Below are 20459 nucleotides of genomic sequence, written 5' to 3'. Positions count from 1 at the left end.
ACATAAATGAGGAGCTATTGTAATCGAAGGAAAAGTTAACTTTAACTTATACATACATTTTGTAAAATGAGTGTGATATGTAAAAGTTATGAGCCATATAAAAATTAAAAATGACACTACATAAAAATATAATGAATACAATAAAAATACTTATTTATATTCAAACACATGACATATTTCGATATTCTGTAGGAACGAATATTTTCTGAAGTGTTTTATCCTCTTTCAATAGTGCCGTATGCTGTATTTGTTTATGTTTATGTGTACTATGGTTAAAAATTCATATGATTGTTTACGTCAATGGAGTTGAGTGTTTAGATTGAGAGTTATTATAGGGAATGGGAGAAATTAAAGCCAGCATATTTGTTTGAAGTTCTTTATTTTTAGTGCAGTCAGTAAGTGAGAGACTGAATCATGCCACCGACTATACAAACAAATCTAACCGCTCAAGACAAGCGACCAGTAAGGCCTGGTGAAAGAAGGTTGGTATATTTTGTGAACCTGTGATTATAGTTGTAATCTGAAATAACATTTTTTACTGCTTCAGGGTCTAAGTTACTAATAACCAGTTTCCTTTGAATTTTTTTTTTCCAGATCCGAACTTGTGTGTAGGGTAAAGTACTGCAACACGCTACCGGATATCCCATTTGATCCTAAGTTTATAACTTATCCATTCGATTCAATTAGGTACGTTTTTTTTTACATTTTTATATTTGTTGTGGTTTATTAATACTTGTTAATGATATTTGTTAGAATCTAGCTGTGAATAGATTCGGTAAGAGAGATCCAGGGGCTGCCCCAAGGCCTGGCAAGTCGGGCCCTCCCCACTCGCCGTACCTGTTATTACAAACACACCTGTAATATTGACATTTATTGAGTAAAATTTTCAAAATAAGAATCCAAATTTAAGGATAATTGTTTCTTATTATGTATCTGGTTAAATTTTAACATAAAATGGTAAAAGTACAGTAAGGAATTGGATCTGTTTGTGATGAAAAGCTGTACATTTACCAAAATAAATTGAATTTTGTGAAAATGTTTAACACTTCAAGGAACATTTTCATTGCGAGCAATTTATTGTTGTGTGTAATATGTATGATTGTATTTTAATGTAAAAAAAAATTATATTAATAAGTATGCAGTTGAATGTGTGTGTGATGCAAAACTGTATCATAACCAAAATATATTTGATTTTGAAAACATGAATTATAAAATTTGATACAAACTGGATATGTAATAAGGAACAATTACCAGAATTTTCCTAGTTTATCTAAAGGTTTTGACATTGTTAAACTGGGACTAGTAAATAATGCAAACAAATGACTTCAGTCATAATATCCTAATGATAGGAAGCATATTGCCTCCATTCAGTGTAGTGTGAATGATTGGGTTCAGACTGTCAATTCTGACATCCAAACAATAAATATGTATTCGGGTACCTCAAGGAAGCATTTTCAGGCCTATCTTATTTCTGATATAATGTTAGAGACATAGAAGAAACAATACAAATAGCTTGAATGATGGAAATAAAATTACACATTTAAATTATGTCTTGTTGATAATTTATAAAAGAAGAACATCAGACAGATTTCTTGTGTGTCACTGTTTACAGAACACTCTTTTGGAAGTCTCAAAAAAATAATAATTGAATACTAGTATTTTCATGGTTAGATGGCGTGTGATTATTATTGCCTATAAACAGCATATTTTGCTTTTATTCACTCTACTTATGCCATAATTTATATTGTATAACTTTTGTTAGTGTTTAGCCGTTTTACTGTAAACACTGAGTTTAACATTGCATGTTTATGTACAGATTCGGTAGTTAGAGCACGTCTGTGTTCCAAATGTAGTTGTTCGTACGAGGACTTGGACGTGTAGTAGCCCTGGGAATGTGCGTGTGCTGTCGGGCCGGGCAGGGCAGATCATGCTGAGGGGGCCACGGCATGCGCAGGTTCATCCAGTACAACCCCACGTCGCTGGAGCGCAACTACAGGTACGAGGTGCTGACGGAGCCCGACATGGGGGTCACCATCGACCTGATAAACAGAGACACGTACACGTGCGAGCCGGGGGCTGCGCTGGACCCGGCTGACGAGAAGCTGCTGGAGGAGGACGTGCTCACGCCGCAGGACTCCAAGAGGTGCTGGTCGCTATCACGTCACGCTGCACTCTGCTGCTAGCCTCGCCAAATACACGTACCGCGCAACAGCCCGCTCAAACAATCTTCGAGTACTAATTATTCTGTGAAATTCACTCTAAAATAATGTTTGTAAATAACTTACAAAATAAAAAAAATTTAAATTAAAAACATCACACACGACAATTCTTCGAAAAGACGGTTTAACTATTTTTCCCTGCTGTTTCTTTTCACCCCATTTTTACAATACATTTACAAAATAATAAGTCATTGATAGTCTTGCATCATGAAAGAAATTATGTGCTTAGCTGAACCTTGTTTAGTCTGGTCAGTTGGGATAGCCAAAAAACTGGGTTAGCTAGAGATTTCGCAAAAAAAAAAAAAATAATAATGAGACAATCCAGGTTACTTACACAAACAGTACCTACTTTGTATAAATTCATGGGTGATGTGTACATCACATATCTACATAACAATTACAAACGGTGAACACCAGCTTAATAATTGCTAATACTTGTTAAAATATATATATATATATATATATATATATATATATATATATTTATATATATTTATTAGTATAAAAATGTTTTTCATCTCAAATGTCTGATTTTTGTGCAAGACTTCTCCATATTTTTTAAAGTTATTTATTATTTTCAATCAGATGGGGCTGTACTGAATGTTTTAAAATAAAATTCTATTGACAGAAAAATTCAAGATAGTAGCCATCTGCAAATCTTGTGAATAGTTTCCAGATGTTTAAAATATTACTCGAAGATTATAATTGGCAGGAAAACAACAGTTGATTGCCTGTAACATATCACTGTGAGTTGAGTGGTGAAACCTAGTGACTGATTTTCAACCTAACCCATTACACCCTGTTCAGTGCCGTATTTATTATATCCATCATGTACTTGTAGCACATGAATTTGTTTCACTTAACTGTGAAAAGTCTTAAATGCGGCATGTTTGGACTACGACTGTGCCATGATCAATTTATTTTTAAGTTTTAAACCAATTGTCAGGGTTCATACACATTCTTTATATCCTTAAAAAGTTCTCAATTTGTCTGTAATTCATTAAGGACCCTTAAAAGTCTTTAAATTTCACTATTAATCCTTACAAACTCCTTTATAAAGACTGATGTGCGAGTAATGGATAAATGCGAGTAGGTATTTCAATGTTCTTTTGTTTCTGACGTGGCGGCAAACTATGCTGTGTTCATGCGCAGTTATTAGCGAATTTTGGGCCACATGATATGATTTTATGTCTAAGAAACATTTTGAACTCATTTTATAACTAGCATCTCAACTTTAAAATAAAAATGTGTGTTTTACTGTCTTACCCTGAACTTAAAAAATAAATGTAATTAGTGATTAAATTAAATGTCAGGGCTATAAATTTCAGATGGACACAAGTCTTGGGTTATAAATCTGTACCAGAGATAATCTGGACAATGCTTGCCCATAAGAATTGATCTAATAAACAAAATTATTTTTTGTGCAGTAACTATTTAACATTGTTAGTTTATTGGGGTATCATATGATAGTTGTGATAGTGGTGATGCACAGGGGTCCTTAAAGACTTCTTAATGCTTGTTTGCACAAGAGGGTATGAATCATGAGTGTTGACATGTGAAATGTAACTCACTGGAAAACAGGAAACACTATACCGAAATTAAAATTGACTATAACAAACTCTGAGCAAACTAGAAAAACCGGGAGTGCAGTAATGCGACCTTTCAGCCAAGGTCAACAACGGAAGTCCGCTTGGAGAAGCCTGAACATGAGCAGCTTGACCGGTGCAGAAGTAAGAAATGCCCGATTAAAGAAGCTTTCTGTGATCTCATTTAGTGCGGATTTGTTTGAATGTCTTTTTTACACCCTTGTGTTTAGCAAAATTTTTTACTATTTGCTTGTAAAGTGTGTGAAGGTGATTCAGACTGGTATTCCAAGAGACCAAAATAAGGGTTGAATACGCTACACCTGTACCCTAACCGTATTATAGTGCATGGCCCGTCCCTTATTTTTGGGGAACGGATTTTAGTGTCCTATTTGTGACCTTATCTGTTGCCCAAATTCCGCGCATGTGCAGAGCTCACTTTTCCGTTGATTTAGTCCAGATGGCAGACTCGCTTCTGGTGCCATTAACTAGTATATATTCCATTTTGGGAATATCGGGGGGATGTACCAAGTTATTGGTGTGCCAAATGAAACTTTATGGTAGCGGAATTATCCCGTAATACATTTTGTACACTTTAATGGTCATAACAAGAAATAATTGCAACTTAAAAAGTACAAGAGAAAGTTAAAATAACACCATTTAATTTGTGTGACGCTGCTGCTATCCATAGGATTTTTGCAGTAACAGTTGTAAAGATGGTTGCCAAACGTCTGCTAGAATGTGTTGGAACTAGTTTCTAGCCTCGCGTTGCTTTTCTCTTATACTGGTATTGGGTATGGACTCGTTCTGGGATACGGCCCATGAGTTAGGTTACTGCTGTGTCCCGACGAGGCAGTGCTTGTTCGCTGCCTCGCCGAAAGTCTTGAGAAACCGCCCTTAATGTCTTGTAATTATTGTTTGTTCCTCACAGACGGTGTGTGTTGTGTGCAGGTCGCGTCATCATGCACGAAGCGTGTCCTGGCTGCGCCGGACGGAGTACATATCCACCGAGCAGACACGCTTCCAGCCCCAGAGCATGGACAAAGTGGAGGCCAAGGTCGGCTACAGCATCAAGAAGACCCTCAAGGTTAGTGTCGCACCAGGAGTGCCAGTGGCTGTGAGGGAACATCTTACACAAGTCATTTTAGTTTGTAATTAAAAAAAAAAAAACCAACATAAATTTTACTTTGGTCCTCATAGCTTATGTAACTAAATTGTTTATTATCCATAAACATATGCAGTAAAAAAAAAATTATGGGAGCTTAAAATTGCTTTAAAAATTGGCAGCTCATTTACTCAATTTAAATGTAACCTTTAATATATATGATCTGTGCTACCATAGCAAAAATAGTAATGCACAAATAGTATTAGTCGAAGTTGTATAAAAGTGTAGAAATTTGGCAATTTTTTTTGTTTAAAAATGACATTGTGTACAGTCTCAAAGTATGTGCAATCTAGTGACTAACTGTTGAACATTATATCTTACGCTTAAATTATGAATGGTACAGAGTAAATAGTAAATAAATTAAAAATAGTGTGTGCCTTATTTTTATCTCAGAAAATACTGATAGTGTATTGCTACTGATGTCAGGGAATTTTAAAAACTCTAATAGTTTCAAGTCCACTGAAACATTTAAATTTTGGTACATATAATTTGTAGCTATATAAATTGTGCACACCATGAATAATGTTAGTAAAATCCGACTTCAATATGTTGGCATTTATTTTTTTATTCTTGAATTCAAAAAGTTTGCTGTAACTTTTTTCACTCTTCACTGTAGCTTTAAAAACTTTTGGACAAGAGTTGATATACATTTTTTTGTTCTATCTGCCAGTTTAGCATCTGGAGTTGAGCAATTGCATGCAAAATGAAAACCAGAGCAAGACTGAATATCTCAGATTTTGGAAACAATTTTGATCTTAGCAGAGAAATACAAAAACCTATCGGGTTATAACTACAAGATGATTAATTTATGAATAATAATCATTTATGGTAAAATAACTTGGTAATGAAATATGTACATAAGCTGTAAAAAATTACTTTCAAAAAAATTTTTATAAACCAGGTCTTGATGTGCCTGAATATACTGTGGTTTTAATTTTACAGTTTAAAAGATTATTACCTGTTTTATGTAATTACGCATTTTATGTTAACAATTAGGGTTGATTTTATTAAAACTATATTGTTGATGTGTAGGCATAAAAATGATTAATGAAAAAATTAGCTAATCAGATTTTTGTTTGTTTTTATGTCATTGTTTAGTAATGAAACATCAATGGTTTCAGCAGGTAGGTGTTTGGAGTCCAGCCTGCAGGCAGTTTTGTAGATAATGTTTTTTTATTTTGTAGGAGGAGACACTGTACATGGACCGTGAGAGTCAGATTAAGGCCATTGAGAAGACCTTCCAGGATGCAAAGCTGCCAGTAGAGAAGCACTACAGCAAGCCGAATGTTTTTCCAGTAGAGATCCAGCCTGTGTATCCAGACTTCAAGGTACGTACCTCCTCTTGCTACGATTCCCTCTCTGTAAACTGTAACATTAATAACTTTGGCTGAGTACATTTTATTTACCATATTTGTTGATTAGTTCCAATTTGTCTGATCTGTTGGGTCATTTGTCAGTGCATCCGGCCGGTGAGCCAAAGGGCCTGGGTTCTGTTCCCGTCCAGGTCTGTGATATTTCACCAGTGCAAAATTTCGTGTTCAGTATCAAGACTAGGTGTTGTGTTGTCCCTTCACCTCTATGTGGCGGGAGGCAGTGGGGAACCACCGCGGCATTATCCCGCTGAATCTGCCCTAGCAGCCATCTCTCTTGTAGTCTTACTGTGGTAACGGCTGTCCGTTATTTCACCATTGACGAAGGCGAAGAGCGTGTTGTGAGGACTGGGTTGGCCGTGGTGTTGCAGGTGTGGAAGTATCCGTGCGCGCAGGTGATATTCGACTCGGACCCGGCTCCGTCAGGCCGCCCCGTGCCCGTGCAGATAGAGGAGATGTCCCAGGCAATGATCCGGTGGGTGTGGTGTGGTGCGGTGCGGTGTGGGGGCGCGGAGAGGCGGGGGCCGGTGGCTGACCGCCGGCGCTGGTGTGTGCCGGCAGGGGTGTGATGGACGAGAGCGGGGAGCAGTTCGTGGCCTACTTCCTGCCCACGGAGGACACTCTGGAGAAGCGCCGCCTCGACACCACCAACTCGGTGCCGTACGTGGACGACGAGGAGTACGACTACAAGATGGCCCGCGAGTACAACTGGAATGTGAAGAACAAGGCGTCCAAGGGCTACGAGGAGAACTACTTCCTGGTCATGCGGCAGGATGGTGTCTTCTACAATGAGCTGGAGACCAGGTGACTGCCCTTCTCAGCTGCGCGTGGTTTTCAATGTAGCAAAAATAAATTATATTCTGTATTCTGAAGACTTCTGCTAATTATATATATTTTTAATTCAAGCAAACTTTGAATGAAAATCAAATTATTCATAAATATTAAATATTTTTCGTATGTAATTTTAACGTACACTTGGAATGAAACTCTTTTTTCCTTCACATTTCATGGTCATCCAAGAAAAATTTATCCAAAATACAGTATAATAAAAAAAGAAAGTATATATATAAAAACATAACAGAGAGGTGTAAAAAGAAAGAAAAAAAATGGGAAATTTATTTTCTTAAACCTGTAAAATTTGTAAATTGTTCTTTTGATTCAACAGATTATACAGTAAACCCCTTATTTGTGTTCTTAGTATTTACGTTATCCCGCAATTAACAACATTTTCCTTAGGTACCTCTGATGTGTTATTAAATGTAATGCAATACTTTTTATTTAATTGCATTGAGGAAATTACTTTCTTCCCGCTATTCATGTCTCAACTGCGATGAAAAATCTGGTTTCTATTTACATAAAACTTAATTAAGACATTTTCGCACAATGTGATTGCCCATCAAATACAATCAATTGTTTCAGTCCCATCATTTTCTCCATTCTTAATTATTTCTCATGGTGAAGTTACCCAAAAACTTTGTTTCCAATATAATTTTTTTAAATATTGAAATCCATTATTCTTTAGGAAATTACAGTTTACTGATTTAATTATCAGGAATACAAAGTTGTCAGATGTGTGAATTCTCTTTCAGACACAAATGTCAAATATTTTAAAAATTCTCTCAGATTTCTAATATTCTTTTGGTTTAACTTGAGTTAGTTACCTACTCAACCAGAATGGGGTGTTTTTTGTATTGTTGTAATGTTGCATATAAGTGCCGACACCAAGATTCTTCAGCATCCAAACCTTTTCCAAGGGCAGCTGTGAGTGCAGAGGTGTTTGGTTGCAGGGTGCGGCTCAGCAAGCGGCGGCAGAAGATGGGCCAGCCACCCAACAACACGCGCCTGGTGGTGAAGCACCGCCCTCTGAATGCCACGGAGTACCGCATGCAGCGGTACCGCGAGCGCATGCTGGAGCCACCTGGCGAGGACGAGGAAGAGGAGCAGGAGGAACAGGAGGAGCAAGAAGAGCAAGAGGAGCAGGAGGAGCAAGAAGAAGCAGACGAGCAGGAAGAGGAGGACAAGTCAGGTGCAGTGCACAATCCGTGTATGGCTCAGTGTTGTAATGGATGGTGTCTAACCTCAGTACTGATTGGGCCTCATCACCACATGTAGGCACACACGAGGTGTGCAGAACTTCAGAAATATCTAAGTGTTTGGATAGCCGAGAGGTGTCTGTTTATAGAAACCACTTAAAAGTACATTAAGGGTGGATGAGTAATTATTAAAGACCTGAAAAAAGGGAGGTTATTTTTTCTTTAAAGCGGTGTTATTTTTTACAAAATTCGCAACAAAAAGTGAGGTTATTATTTTTATTTTTTTCATTTTTATTTGACGGTATTTAAAGGTCAACCCGTAAACTAATGTTTATAAATAACTTTACAGAAATTTTGTTTTGTAAGTAATTGTTTTATCCTATTTTTAAAAAAAAGTAAATGTTCATAAATATTCAAATTATAAATCAGGAATTCAGTCATCAAATGACAGCATAGTGAACACTTCAACATTTCTTTCTTTCAGGTTTTGCCTTCTGTCTGTGACAACTAAGTTGTAGTGACTAAGTAAACGTTCACTGTCAACATTGTTTGTCGGTCTGTAAACAGCACGGAGGGCTGCTAATGCAAAATTATGGTAATTTATACTTTGAGAAGTCAGCACTTTCAACATATCTACATGATTTTCAGTCTTGCAAATCTCTTGCACATCTTCTTTCAGGGCTTCGTAACCCTTGAAAAGTTCAGTGTTCTGAAAATTACTGAGTTCAGGAATGGATTTCATTACTGAAATAACATCTTCTGTCTTGTTAAGGATGATGTTCTTTGGGTTGAAACACTTATTTAAAGCCTTAAATACTGCCGCAGAAGGGTCATTGTTCAACAACATTTGCATTTTGTCCATGCTCAAAGCTGTAGCCTTTTGGCATTCGTGCCTAGCACGAGCTTGGTCACTAGTATTTAAGTTACGGGTAGCATTTTCAAAAGCAGAACAAAACACACCCTTTGATACACACTCAAAATCTTTACGGATACACTCAACATCACCATACAGAGTATGACCTGTTGGATACTTTGAACCTTCAAGTTTGGTCAGAAGGTTCACGAGATCAGCTGCATGATGTCTGATGAACACACACTGAGCTAAAATAATGTTAACATCCTTGTCAGATAATGAAGACAAGTACCTGATACCAGCATTACCCACCTCCTGAAGCTCATACCCCCTGAAAAATGCAATTATGTGAACAAAGTTCTCAGCCAGATAAAACACAGACTTGAACCAGGAATTCCAGCGAGTTATGACAGGCACTGGAAATGGCGAAGCAGGCTGTGATGTTTTTTCTTCCAAGTACTTGAGGAACAGGTGCTTTCTTTTCCTGGTGTTTAGGAATGCAGACTTCACATTCACCACAGCAGAGTTTACTTCAGTAAGTTCACTACTAAGCACGTTTCCGACAAGGGAGAGTTTGTGAGCCCAGCACTGGATGTGAGCAACATGATCACCAAACAACACTTGCAGACTTGTGACACATTTGGTCATGTATCTGGCAGAATCAGTTACGAGTCCCATGATATTCTGGTACTTAACACCATACTTGCTAATACAGTCTGTTATAGCCTGAGCACAAGTTGTAGCGTCTGCCTTCTGCAAGAAACTAACGGAAGCAACTAGAAGTTTTGCAGTATCAAATATTGCTGTATTAACTTGAAACAGTATTACAAAAACACACCTTCCCTTGCTGTCAGTGGTTTCATCACATAGTATATACAAAGGATTTTCTGATGCAACATCTTTGACTTTGTTGAAGTGTTGTTCTGCCAACTGAGGTGTATATTTCTCCCTTAGAGTTTTTACACATGGTAAATCTCCACCACCTAAAACCAAAAGAAAAGTCAGATAATTATTTTATTTACAGATGATACTTTTTATAAAATACATTTTGTATAGCATATACAGCTATGTTTTATGCACTACAATCTAAAATATAATTAATTGACATACTAAAATCAAGTTATTCTATGATTTCTTGAACTACATAATAAACACAGGTTTGAATAAGAAATGCATCATTCTAATTATGGATTTTATAACCACATTATAACTGGAACTACATAATAAAGTAAATTTAAAAACTTCTCACCTTCAATGAATTCATTCAACCACAACTTTATGTTTGGATCTTCCAATTTTTCCAGGGGTATATTTGCTTTCGCGAACGCCTCAGTTGTCTTCAGTGCCAAGTTTTCAATGTCTATCTTTCGCCGTTTGACACTGTTGAAATTTTCAACAACAGATGTCTGCAATTTCCTATCGGAAGGACCACTAGAGAATTTTTGCTTGGCATTCACATGTTTGTCACTTTTTATGTGCTTTGCCACAGAATCTTTTCTCTCAAATGTAACTCTGCAGTTACAGTATTTACACATTAGTGTAACAGCATCGGATGCATAAATACCATCACTTTTGAACTCATCAGCTCGTTGCCTTGCACTAACCACATTTTTTGGCATTTCTTATGTGGAGCAATTAACATTTAAGCCTGGAAATGTTGATAACGGCAATGTTTACAAGGGTATATTAAAACAACAAGCAGGCAGCTATAAAAAAAATAGTTTGGTCGCCTGCAGCATAAAAGACGTTCTGAGCGCTAACATATAAACAGAGGATGTGGAGCGCCGGAGGAAAGATAGATGTTAGGCAAGGGGAGGGGGCAGTGGAGGAAAGATAGATGTTTGACAAGGGGAGGGGGCGGCCTTTCACGGCAGTAACAAAGCAAGGAGGAAGGCTGAGGCATCCTGTGGCGAGTTCCATTAGCGCTGTCTCCCTCCCTCCCTCCCTCCCCCCAATCATAAATCCTTTTCAGGGAAAGTCCAAAGTGTCGTCACCTGTCACCCCCCTGTCCCCTCTTGCTACAGCTTCACGGAGACATTTCCAAGGCAGTAAAACCAACAGCGTCAAAACAGGCATAAGTAACACAGTTTAGACGCAAAGCGTGTTGTTTTTCAACCAAGCTTACTCACCCAGCACTCTGCCGACATTTCAAAAGCCACAAAGAAAAACAAGAAGAGGTCAAAACTGACATAAGTAACGCACATTAGACGCCATTAGACGCAAAACGTGTAGTTTCTCAACTAAGCTCTTCCAGCCCTCTGTAAACATTTCAAAAGCCATAAAGAAAAATAACAGTGGCCAAAACTGGCACAAGTAACGCATTTTAAAGGCAAAGCGTGTAGTTTTTCAACTAAGCTGTTCTAACCCTCGGCCCAGCATGTGAAGATACCGTGATGGTTCTTGGTATTGGGGAGAAGAAACGTAACATTCATGCTTTTGTGTTGAAATTCGTGACAAAGACGGAAAAAATGAGAAAATCGCATTTTAGCTTCAAAACATCAAAATTCGCGTTATTTTTCGGGTTTATCGCGATCGCGATTTTTTCAGGTCCCTAGTAATTTTGTTTCCATATTTTTTTTTATAAATTCTGTTTTGAGAGTAATGATACTGCATGTTTTAATTTTTTTCCAATTTCTATAGTTTCTCACCTCAATGAAAAAAAAATCAAATTTTCCCTATTTTTTACATCAAAGGAAAAAACACAAATTTCCCCCCCCCCCCCCCTTTTTTTTTTACTCTCCAATTTTTCCACATTTTTTGTAAGCTTCAGAACCGTAATAGTGATCAACTGCTACAGACAGTTTTTCCTGTAAAATTTATTGTTTTGTTTAGACTTGATCTTTTTTTTTTTTTCTTCATTCAGGAAGAATAAAACTGAATAATATTATCAAATGACAATACTATATTAAAAATATATACAAATAATAAAATTAATAAATTAAATACTTAAATGTATTATAATTATCAGTAGTTAAAGTTTGCAAGCCAGATAGCATCAATCTGGCAATAGTGGGTGCTGTAATCAAGGTGTGATCAAACTTTAATGGCAGATTAGGTTCTTAAGTCATCTAGTAACCTATTGCTAAGGTTGGGGAAACAAAGAATTCTCTTGGGAAATTTCTGCAGCAACATCCAAACTGTTTCTTGCTTGGCATAATCCAGATTGACTTAACCAGCAAATTGACTGAATGCCGTGGAAGAAGGAATGCAGTCTGACTTTATGTAAGTGAAAATTGTATAGATAGGTAAACTTAAGATAAGATTCAGGGATCAAATAAAAATACATACAGTAGATTCCCGATATTCTGGGGTCATGACTAGCAAGGGTTCCATGCATAACCGAAAAATATAGTTAAAGCAATGTAAAAAAAAACTTATTGAAGTTTTTTATCCCGACCAACTAGACAAAACACTGTAACAGTTCTCCTTCAAAGTAACGTCCTAATTCATTCTAGTAAAACAGAGCACTAATCAAAACAGTGCTAGTTACATATATTTTTGCCATAAGAGAGTATTTTAATCAAAATAATTTGTTTTCCAAATAGTCAAGTGTGGTTGCTTGCTGACTACCATTTCAATTAATACACTACTCACGATAAAATTAATTTACAGTAATAATACGTACATTTGAAGTACATTGAAGGAAATTTTGAATAATATTAAGAGATTAAACAACCTAAAATTAAATTTAAAACTTCATGCACTGCATTGTTTACATAATAGTTCTTGGGCATAACATTTTTTTTTCCTATGTAGGCACTACCAAAGTTTTTGAGTTACAAAATAATATTGGTAATGTTATTGATATAGGAGATATTTTTCAGTTCTAATAAGAATTTAAAAAGCATAAACTTGATGTTTTCTATTATTAGAAAGATTATTTAACCTGTAAACGTAATTCCCGACTCTGTTGTTTACTGAATGTGTGTCTGCTGTGATTTGCTACTAGCACATTTGCCTATAGGGCATCCTAGTGGTGCAAGGTAAACTAGCCCTGAAAGCTTCTGGCTTTTCTCTGCAGAGCTACTATTGCCATGCAGGATGGCGGAATATAAATGTTTGCTGAACACTTGAACATCGTCGGAAATAATTACGCAATGAAGGAAGTGAATAGCTAAGGAGGCAAACCAAATTATTGTTTCTTGATTTGTCACTTTATTAATTTGTTACATTATTAATTCATTGCATTTTATTTAATGCTACCCAAGTGCCGCTGCCATTGTGTGTGCACAGAAATAAATAGTCAAAAATTATTTTTGTTTTTATGGTTTATGGAAGTGAAATATGAACGGTTAATCTGAAAACTGGATACCCCGCACCAGGATAATCACTTGTCAGGAGTCTACTGTACCTTGTTGCAAAGCGGAATCCACTGTCCCACGTGGTGAGTGTTCAGTGTGTGTTCTGCTCGTCCCACAGACAACGAGCGGGCGGAGGACGGAGGGGCGCTGGCGGAGGATGAGCAGGAGGCGGTGGACAAGGACGAGGAGACAGCAGCAGAGGAAGATGTGGTGGAGGAAGCAGAGGAGGATACGGCGGACGAGGGGGAGGGGAAGGCGGGAGCAGACGAGGCGCAGGAGGAGGAGGAGGAGGAGGAGGAGGACAGGAGCAGCAGCAGCGCGGCCGACAGTGGCTCGGAAGGTGAGTGAGAAGTGTGACGGGCAAGGCAGCCAACTCGTGATGTTGCCGTGGACATGGTAAGCTGAGTTACCTCACCTCTGTAGACAGACCCCTATAGAGAGAAGACTCCCAGATCTCAAGTACGGTTTTTTAATTGTATCCTTCCAAATACAAGGGAAAAAAACTCCACATTTCTCAGAATAACGGTAATTATAATGATAAACAGAATGATAGTATGCATTTTCCTCAGCACACCGTGATAAAATACAGGATTTGTACCAAGTAATAATGGTCAGATACAGTAAAACCTTGTTAATTCAAAATGCTTACATTAAAGCTTTGCTGTTCTCCAAATGTGAGTATTTGATTTTACATGCTTTAGAGTTGGTTATTTAAATAAATAATTTTAAAAAAATGCAAGTGTTTCAAAGCAACATGTTCATAAAAATATTTACTGTTTAGCTGATTCATAAATGCAACAGTATTTATAATTCTACTGTGCAGTGAAATGTTGGTTCACACCAAAAGTTGTCCATCTCATGTACGGAAGCTAGCAGTGAGCCAGACAGACGGGCAGATGTCGTCATGTCTGGCAAGGACAAATAAACAGCCCTTCGCTTCAAGGTGTGATTGGGAACTTTTAAAGACTCTGCTTGAAACTCAACACTCCGCTGCGACTGTGTTTCCACTTTTGGAAGCATTCCTGATATATCTTCTTTATTAAGGGTGTTAATAAGACCTCTCCCTGCAGGCCTTTTCTTCTGCACGTTTTTGCACAAATGCTAAAAGATACTTTTGTAATGTTAATATTACTAGTTGACTTTCTGCCCCATAGCAGCAAATTGGTGATGCATGATACCAAAGTAAATTGGGTTGGGGGGGGGGGGGGGGACGACACCCGCGAACATTATCTGCACATTCAAACGAATTTGTCATGCGTTTTCTGGTCTTGGTAAACTTATGGCCGGTTTCACCAATGTCCCCTAACTTTTAAGGGCTGCTTAAGGCATGTGTAAGGGCTGCCTAGCACATTGAATCGTTTCACCAACAGTTAAGGAACTCTTAAGTAATCTTAAGCATCCCTTAGTTTAAGTGGTGGAAATTGGGCCCCTAACTATTTAAGTGGCACTTACTGTCACAAAACAAGAAAAATAAAATGGATGCCGTGGAGGAATACGAAGAACTAGCCGAAGATGTACATTTTATTTTTGATATAAATGTTATTGCTGAAGTTGTGGAACATTTTTAAGGTGTACTTAATGTGAAATCCTTTATTATAAATACATTCGAGAATGTTCACATACTCCACTTTTATTTAAGAACTCATTTAATAAGGAAGTAATTAAAGGTTTTTCTTTTGAAAAGTCTTAAAAGAACATTTATGACAAGGAATTTTGCATGTCCTAAAGGAAATAAACTGATATTTTTTTTTTTTTTCATCTGCTATTAAAACTTAGTTTAAACTTAGACAAAATTACAATAGCGAATAAATACTCCCATGCTGCGTCCTTTTCTTTGCTCGAAACAGCATCCGTCCTCTTATTTTCTATTATATTTTTATGCCTCTCAACTAGGCTCAACACCATTTTCTCATCAGAAGAAAAGTTTTGCGTTTTCATTCTCTTTGTTTCAAACATTTTCACACTACTTTGCAACGACCATATAGCTACTACTTTCCGTGAAAATACACTAACATCGTACCATCCAATTACCGCGAAATTAATAAACATTCAGATATTTGTTTACTGTTTAGTAAAAATATTTAATTGGCTTATGTATATCACGTGACAACAAGTTCGAAGTACCAACCTGAAAACTATTACTACTTATATCTGTACGAACCCTCGCTCTATGGCAAGCAAGTCCCTAACTAAGCAACCCCTACATAAGTGAATGTGACGATGGTGAAAACCAATTTCGTGAGAATTGACTTTAAGGAATGCCTAAACTTAAGCAGTCCTTTGCTGAGGGCGTGTTTAGGAGGCGTTGGTGAAAACGGCCATTAGACTTTCACTGCAATGATTAGGCCTTTTTTTTTGGGTTATACCCAAACACCCATGGTATATCTCCTGTAATTATTCTTTGTGTCCGCCCACTTGGTCTAGTGGCTGGCGTGTCTGGCTGGTGGGCCAAGGGGCCCAGGTTCGATTCCCAGCCTGGGGAGTTTTTTCAAACCTTCTCCCTGGGTTAGGACTGGATGTTTGTGATGTCCCTTTCACTTTCACTTCCACGTTCATTCCGTAGAAGGCAATGGTAGACCACCGAAGAATCAGCCTTCCTCTGCAAGCTTAGGGATGTTACAGCTGTCATCATCGTGGCATTGCCTGGGCCATCGTGGGCGTTTACCCAGTAATGGGTAAAACGGGTCATTATCATCTGTTACTTTATGTAACAAATTTTGGTCAGTTTCTGCCCAATCAATCAGTTCTGCGGAAATTTAGAGTCTGTGTCACTTCAAATCAAGGTGATTTTACTGCCTTTTTTTTTTGCCAGTGATACTGCTGATACTCTATACAATACTTTTGCAGACACTCTGGATTACTCAAAAAACAGTTACCAATTAGTTCATACCAACACACGTTTTGTTTCCTACAACAAAGGAAAAGTTAAAAATTCAAGCAAACTAAAAAAAAAATAAAAAAAAAATAGCAATTTTTATTCAATAAACATGTTCTCATTTATTCAATTTAAGTTTAGTCAAGATATTTCTTCACCCATTGTAAAGTTCTACATCCAATATATACGTAGTATAAGCTTGCAATATCACAGTTTGAACTGCAAAGGAAGTGGTCTCCCTTCCCACACCCACTTGGAAAAAAATTATTTTACCTACATTGAGAGATAGGTAAGAATTTGGCAGAAGCAATGATTGGAGCGCAGGTCTTTCAGCACCGTCAGCTGGTTGGATGTGACAGGTAGAGATCTTTAAATCTTTATCTAGTTGCTGTGCGCTGGAAATAGCAAATGTTCTCCGTTTCGAATTTCAATCTTTTGCATTAGTATGTTGACAAAACCAATATCAATAATTACCAGCGTGGTGTTATTTTTTTTTACGTGTACATTTTAAAATGATGTGTCACGTGAAAAGAGAAAATATTGTTGCACAGAAATATAAAAATGTTAAAAAAAAAAAAAAAAATTTAAATTAAATACAATTTTAATAGTAAAAACAATGACGTTTACTCCCATCAGAAGTAAGTTTTTTTTTTTTTTTGCCTGGAGTATGGCATGCTGTAAGGTCCTGATTCTCGTAATCTACCCTGGGAGTGGGTGAAAAATTGCTGGAAATATATAACCACACATATTCTTCCCAAAAATGTCCCTTTTTAGTATTACCAACGTATTATTTACATAATTTAAGATAGGTTGATTTAGTTACACAAAAGGTTTATTTTCTGTAGAGTGGAGGTACAATGTTTTGCTCTTATCAGTCAGTAGAGGGTAAGCATTGGTTCTTACTTCTTACCCTCTTAAATGTTAAGTTAGCCATAATGCGGTAAGGAAAGACAAAATTGATTTTTTATTTGGTTCTGTTTGTATTTTAAAAAAAGTAAAAAAAAAAATGATTTGCATGTTTTTGTGCTAGAATGAACAATTATAAAATTGTCCCGACAATATGTTTCTGTAAAACTAACGTGTGTGCCCAGCGGGCAGCGAGGACGGAGGGGGAGCTCCCTCCAGGACCTCGCGGTCGTCTCGCTCCCGCAGCTCGTCCAGCGCGAGCGCGAGCGGCAGTGCCAGCGACAGCGACAAGTGAGCCATCCCGCTTCTTGCACTTTTCAGTACCTACATCGTGTTGCGATTTTGTAAACTGAGTTTATCGTGTTCTCTTCTATTTTTTTAAATAAAATATTTTTTTTTTTGATGACATTAACCTTGTTTTTTTTAGTGATGGTGCAACCAGGTACCAGGTGGGTGAACACACTCCAGCTGTAGCTCAGCCTAAATTAATTCTACATTCGGTAAAGAAACAACAAATAAATATTTTAAGAGTATGTATGTACACTAAGCATACAGGATTCATTTACAGTAGGGCGTGTTAGAAGAACCGTAGAACAAACTTAGTGGCGATTTCATGGAGTTTACGTATACTATATATATAAAATATATATATATATATAATTTTTTTTTTCAGGCCTGTAAGAAAAGTTTAACTCTTCAGTAATGGAAATTAACTATAAATTAAATTTGCACCTGTTTACCATATGTTAGTCGAATATGTTTTTGGGCAGCATTTAATATGGAGACAAGAGAGTAAAAAATATCCCTTTTGGCACAGCCTACAAGCGTAGGTAGATTTTTAATTACTACCTATTTGTTTTGGAAACTTTTGGAACAATTTAAGGACTTAGGTAATGTACATGACATTCCATATGTTGTCCAATGTTCCAAAATGATTAAATAAATTTTCTCTTATTTCATGCTACGGCAATCTTCAAACGTTTTTAATTCAATGCTTCCAGCATTGAATAGCATACAAAAAATTTCATATCATGCCTATTAATGTAGTTATAAATGTTTTTGACATTCAATCACTATTTATTATCCCTTTGTCCAAGGTTTAAGATAATATTAATATATGTAGTTTAAAATATTTTATGAATTTGATAGTAAAGAAGTATTGATTTAATTTTATTTGAATACCTGATAGTTACAATAATAGTTCATTTAATCAATAATTGTTTCAGCCAAATGTAAAGAAATTTTTCTATAAATAACATACTATATATTAAATATCTACTAAATAAATATAATATTTTTTGTCTTTCAAACCCTTGCAGTAATGGTTGATTACATAAAAATTTACTTATGACAAAACCAATGCTTTTTTTTTTTTTGTACACAGAATGTTGCAAACATGTTTTTTTATAACATCATGGTATTGGTATTGGAACTAATCGTACGTAGACTTTTTATATATTTTATTTTCCAGTTGAAATTAAATTAACAGACTCCAGATATAAATAAAATACATTCTACCCAATTAAAATTGAAAGTGAAATGTGAAAATAAATGTCATACTTTTTTGTCCTCTCCCGATGTTATAAACATATCCTGTCCTCGTTGTGCAACGGACACATCTGGATAGTCACCTTCAAAACACCAGTGTCAGAAAACACATGCTACGCCATGAAATGATACACATTTAATTTTGTCCTGTATTATTTGCATGGGATTTGTTCCACTAGAATCTAAAAGTTATCATTTGGAAATGCACTTTAAGTTTACAATAATTCCCCCTAATTAATAACTACTATTTTCAATTATCACCCAATACACAAAAATTATTTCTAGCTTTTAGTGACTTCAGGAACACAATTACTAATCACGTGTGATTAAAAAGATATGTTTTCATCTAAAATACAGAAAAATGTGTGTGTACATAAATATGTTTTCATATAAATAAAAGTGGTACTTATTACCACAATAAATGAAATCGAAATCTCTATTGAAGATGCTTTGAGTGAAGTATTGTGGCACAGGCTATTACATAAATACTACCTTCATAGTGTCATGGAGGCTCAGGAAATAGTTCTGTTGAAATCTTCTAACAAATGGAGCCTGTCAGGAACCTTACATCATGGCACTTGGGCTTAAGAGGATTCATCATAGGGAAAATACTTCTGCTCTGCCTTTTCGGTAGTCTTCGTACGTGACGTGGTGGGAGGAAGGTTGAGAAAGTCAGTGGGGAGCAAGGCAGGCGAGGATGAGCTGTAAAATCAGCGGGTGGTCAGGGATGCAGGGGGTTTTGACAAGGTCTTACAATGGCTTGGGTAAAGTGGTTGAGGATGACCATGAAGTAGAAAAGGGGGGGGGGGGGGGATGGTCCCAATGTTTCTATTCCCTGCGCCAGATTGTAATTTTCTGTATCATCTTTAGTTACCGCCGCACAAAAAATAAATCTGTGAATCATTCAAAGCTTTCCATAAGGTATCTGTAATGCATGATGAAGTGATAAATGGAAAATTATCACATAAAATTTAAAAATTATATTCAAAATTAAAAAAATTGTCAAAACATTGTTTCATAACATATTATTTAGATTTAATACATTTGCAGACTTTTTATAATAGAAACGGGTACAACACTTCTCTTACAGACATACTTAAAAATCGCCTACACAGTTGTGAAAGTAAAAAATGCATATAAATAGATATAAAATTTTGTTGACTAAACTTTTTTAATAAAATCCATAACTAGTGAAAAAAAATTTGTGTATAATATTCAAACCATACACTTTACATACCTAACAATAACGCAATCTATAGTTGTGCAAATTATCTGTGTTAACGAATGTTTGTAAAAAAAAAATGTCATTAACTTTTATTAAAATACTAGACACTTTTGCATTAAACCAAATAAAAATAAATCAATTATACTTATTTTGTAAACTTATTACCCTTTATTTTATTTGTTGAGAGATAAACATGAAACGGTAAATTATAAAACCATTACAGAATGGCAATTTTAACTGTTAAAAATATTAACATTATCAAACAACACTTTAAAATAAATATCGCGCACTTTCACGGTCATTTCTTTGCCTTTGGGTTCTAGCCGCGTCACATTGGAAGTTATTTCGGCGTTTCGGAGTGCATTGCAGCCTCTATCTTTA

General features: G+C 36.3%; 1 protein-coding gene across 1 annotated transcript; it reads left to right on the top strand.

Moving 5' to 3' along the window:
• Window positions 1–255: 255 nt before the first annotated feature.
• Window positions 256–17713, top strand: LOC134542073 (RNA polymerase II-associated factor 1 homolog). The gene is made up of 10 exons (XM_063385982.1): window positions 256–482; window positions 595–687; window positions 1955–2143; window positions 4754–4889; window positions 6152–6295; window positions 6709–6812; window positions 6899–7141; window positions 8125–8363; window positions 13643–13864; window positions 17491–17713. Exons 1-10 carry the CDS (start codon window positions 415–417, stop codon window positions 17598–17600), a joined length of 1548 nt encoding a protein of 515 aa, XP_063242052.1. The 5' UTR covers window positions 256–414; the 3' UTR covers window positions 17601–17713.
• Window positions 17714–20459: the final 2746 nt, after the last annotated feature.

The sequence above is a fragment of the Bacillus rossius genome (genome assembly GCF_032445375.1).
Source record: "Bacillus rossius redtenbacheri isolate Brsri chromosome 4 unlocalized genomic scaffold, Brsri_v3 Brsri_v3_scf4_2, whole genome shotgun sequence".
NCBI classification, from domain to species: domain Eukaryota; kingdom Metazoa; phylum Arthropoda; class Insecta; order Phasmatodea; family Bacillidae; genus Bacillus; species Bacillus rossius.
This window is presented reverse-complemented; position numbering and strand designations above follow the sequence as displayed.